General features: G+C 45.2%; 1 protein-coding gene across 1 annotated transcript; it reads left to right on the top strand.

Moving 5' to 3' along the window:
• Positions 1-936, top strand: LOC139005446 (olfactory receptor 6C2-like). The gene has a single exon (XM_070407675.1). It carries the CDS (start codon positions 1-3, stop codon positions 934-936), a length of 936 nt encoding a protein of 311 aa, XP_070263776.1.
• The last annotated feature ends 1,511 nt before the right edge of the window (positions 937-2,447 follow it).

The following is a 2,447-nucleotide window of genomic DNA, read 5'->3' as shown; positions in this document are numbered from 1 at the left end:
ATGCGAAATCATTCAGCAATAACAATGTTCATCATACTGGGTTTGACAAATGACCCACAACTAGAGATTTTAGTTTTCATCTTTCTGTTTATCACATATGTGTTAAGTGTAATTGGGAATCTGACCATAATTTCTCTCATCTTGGTGGATTCTCATTTAAAAACACCTATGTATTCTTTTCTTCAAAATTTCTCTTTCTTAGAAATCTCATTCACAACTGCCTGTGTCCCCACATACTTGTATACCATATCCAGTGGGGACAAAACCATCACCATCAAAGCCTGCTTCAGCCAAATATTTTTCATTGTCCTCTTTGGAGCTACAGAATTTTTTCTCTTGGCTTTGATGTCCTATGACCGCTATGTGGCCATCTGCAAACCCCTGCATTATGCGACCATCATGAACAGCAGAGTCTGCAGAAATCTCATTCTGTGTTGTTGGGTGTCTGGCTTATTGATTATCCTCCCGCCCCTTGGACTGAGCCTCCATCTGGAATTCTGTGATTTTGTTATTGATCATTTTTACTGTGATGCTTCTCCAATACTGAAGAATTCATGTTCAGATACGTGGTTCATAGAGCAGCTTGTGATACTCTGTGCTGTGTTGACCTTCATAATGACCCTTATGTGCCTAATTCTGTCCTACATATACATCATTAGGATGATTCTAAGATTGCCCTCTGCCCAGCAAAAGAAAAAAGCCTTTTCTACCTGTTCTTCCCACATGATTGTGGTTTCCATCACATATGGCAGCTGCATTTTTATGTATATCAAACCTTCCGCTAAGGATGAAGTGGCCATTAATAAGGCAGTTTCTCTGCTTACTACATCTGTTGCTCCTTTGTTGAACCCTTTCATTTATACCCTGAGAAATAAACAAGTAAAGCAGTCTTTCCATGACACTCTCAAAAGACTTGCATTTCTTTTAAAGAAATAGTAAATTCTCATAGTGGGAATTTAATTTAAAACAAAAATAAGTTATCAACATATGGATGGAAATTGAGCCATGGGAGCTGTGCAGTCTCATAAGGTTAAGGAGCAATAAAGAGAGTTAAGAAGAAAATATAGGAAAAAAATTGTGAGGCACCCAGCATCAGGCAAATGGATATTTCTTTACTCTCTGAAACTTCTGTGTCTTCCTAATTTACATTTTCAATCAACTCTCTTTAGTCTTCTTATATATGCACTAGTTATTAGTCTTATGGGTTGAATCTAATCTCTTCATGTTATTACTTTCCCCTCCTTTCAACACAGTCTCTTTTAAAGTGCTTTCTCTTTTCAGGAATGCAAGGCATTGCTTTTTAGGGAATATTAAGCTGCATTTATCTTTAACTCTGCCTTATTTATGCTGCCTTACAATAAATATGTGGATTTGCACAAATTATCCTTTCTAATAATAGACAAACATGGTAATTAACTGTAACTTCGCTACCCTTCCCATTGGCTAATTAGGGCAATATGCAAATTAACTGCCAACCAAGATGGCGGCCGGCAGCCACGCAGCTGAAGTGAACAGGAGGCTTGCTTGCTCCAGTGACGGAGGAAGCCAAGGTTCCCTGCCTGCCGCTGCCGGCCTCTGAGCTCCAGATGCAACAATGATGCAATTATAGAAGTTAAATAAACCCAGAAACCTGCTTTCAGCTGCCAGCGGGCTCAGAGCTTAGAGCGGCCAGTGATGGCAACAGAGTTTCAATTATAGAAGCTAAACAAACCCAGATACCTGCTTTCAGCCAGCCACGGCCTCAGAGCTGGAGCTGGCTCTCAGCTCCAGTGACAGCTATAGAAGGTAAATAAATCCCAGAATAAAAAAAAGAAAAAAAAGAGAGGCTGGGAGCCTCAGTCGCCCGCCAGCCTGAAAACGGCCCTCAGCCCCTCACCCAGACTGGCCAGGCACCCCAGTGGGGACCCCCACCCTGAAGGGGGTGTGACCAGCTGCAAACAGCCATCAGCCCGTCATCCAGGCTGGCCAGGCACCCAAGCTGGACCCCAATCCTGATCCGGATCACCCTTCAGGGCAAACCAGCCAGCCCCCACCCGTGCACCAGGCCTCTATCCTATATAGTAAAAGGGTAATATGCAAACTGACCCTAACAGCAGAAAGACTGGGAATGACTGGTCACTATGACACACACTGACCACCAGGGGGCAGACGCTCAATGCAGGAGCTGCCCTCTGGTGGTTAGTCGCTCTCACAGAGGGGAGCTCTGCTCAGCCACAAGCCAGTCTGATGGCTGCCAGTACAGCAGTGGTGGTGGGAGCCTCTCCTGCCTCCTCAGCAGCTCTAAGGATGTCTAACTGCAGTTTAGGCCTGCTCCCCGCTGGCAAGTGGACATCCCCTGAGGGCTGCCGGGCTGCCAGAGGGATGTCTGATTGCCAGCTTAGGCCCAATCCCCTGGGGAGCAGGCCTCAGCCAGCAGATGGTCATCCCCCGAGGGATCCCAGACTGCG

Source organism: Myotis yumanensis, unplaced genomic scaffold (genome assembly GCF_028538775.1).
Source record: "Myotis yumanensis isolate MYYU_CA2020_CCGP unplaced genomic scaffold, mMyoYum1.0.hap1 SCAF_3, whole genome shotgun sequence".
In the NCBI taxonomy this organism is placed as follows: Eukaryota; Metazoa; Chordata; class Mammalia; order Chiroptera; family Vespertilionidae; genus Myotis; species Myotis yumanensis.
The sequence above is the reverse complement of the archived record's forward strand: the minus strand, read 5'-3'. Positions and strand labels throughout refer to the sequence as shown.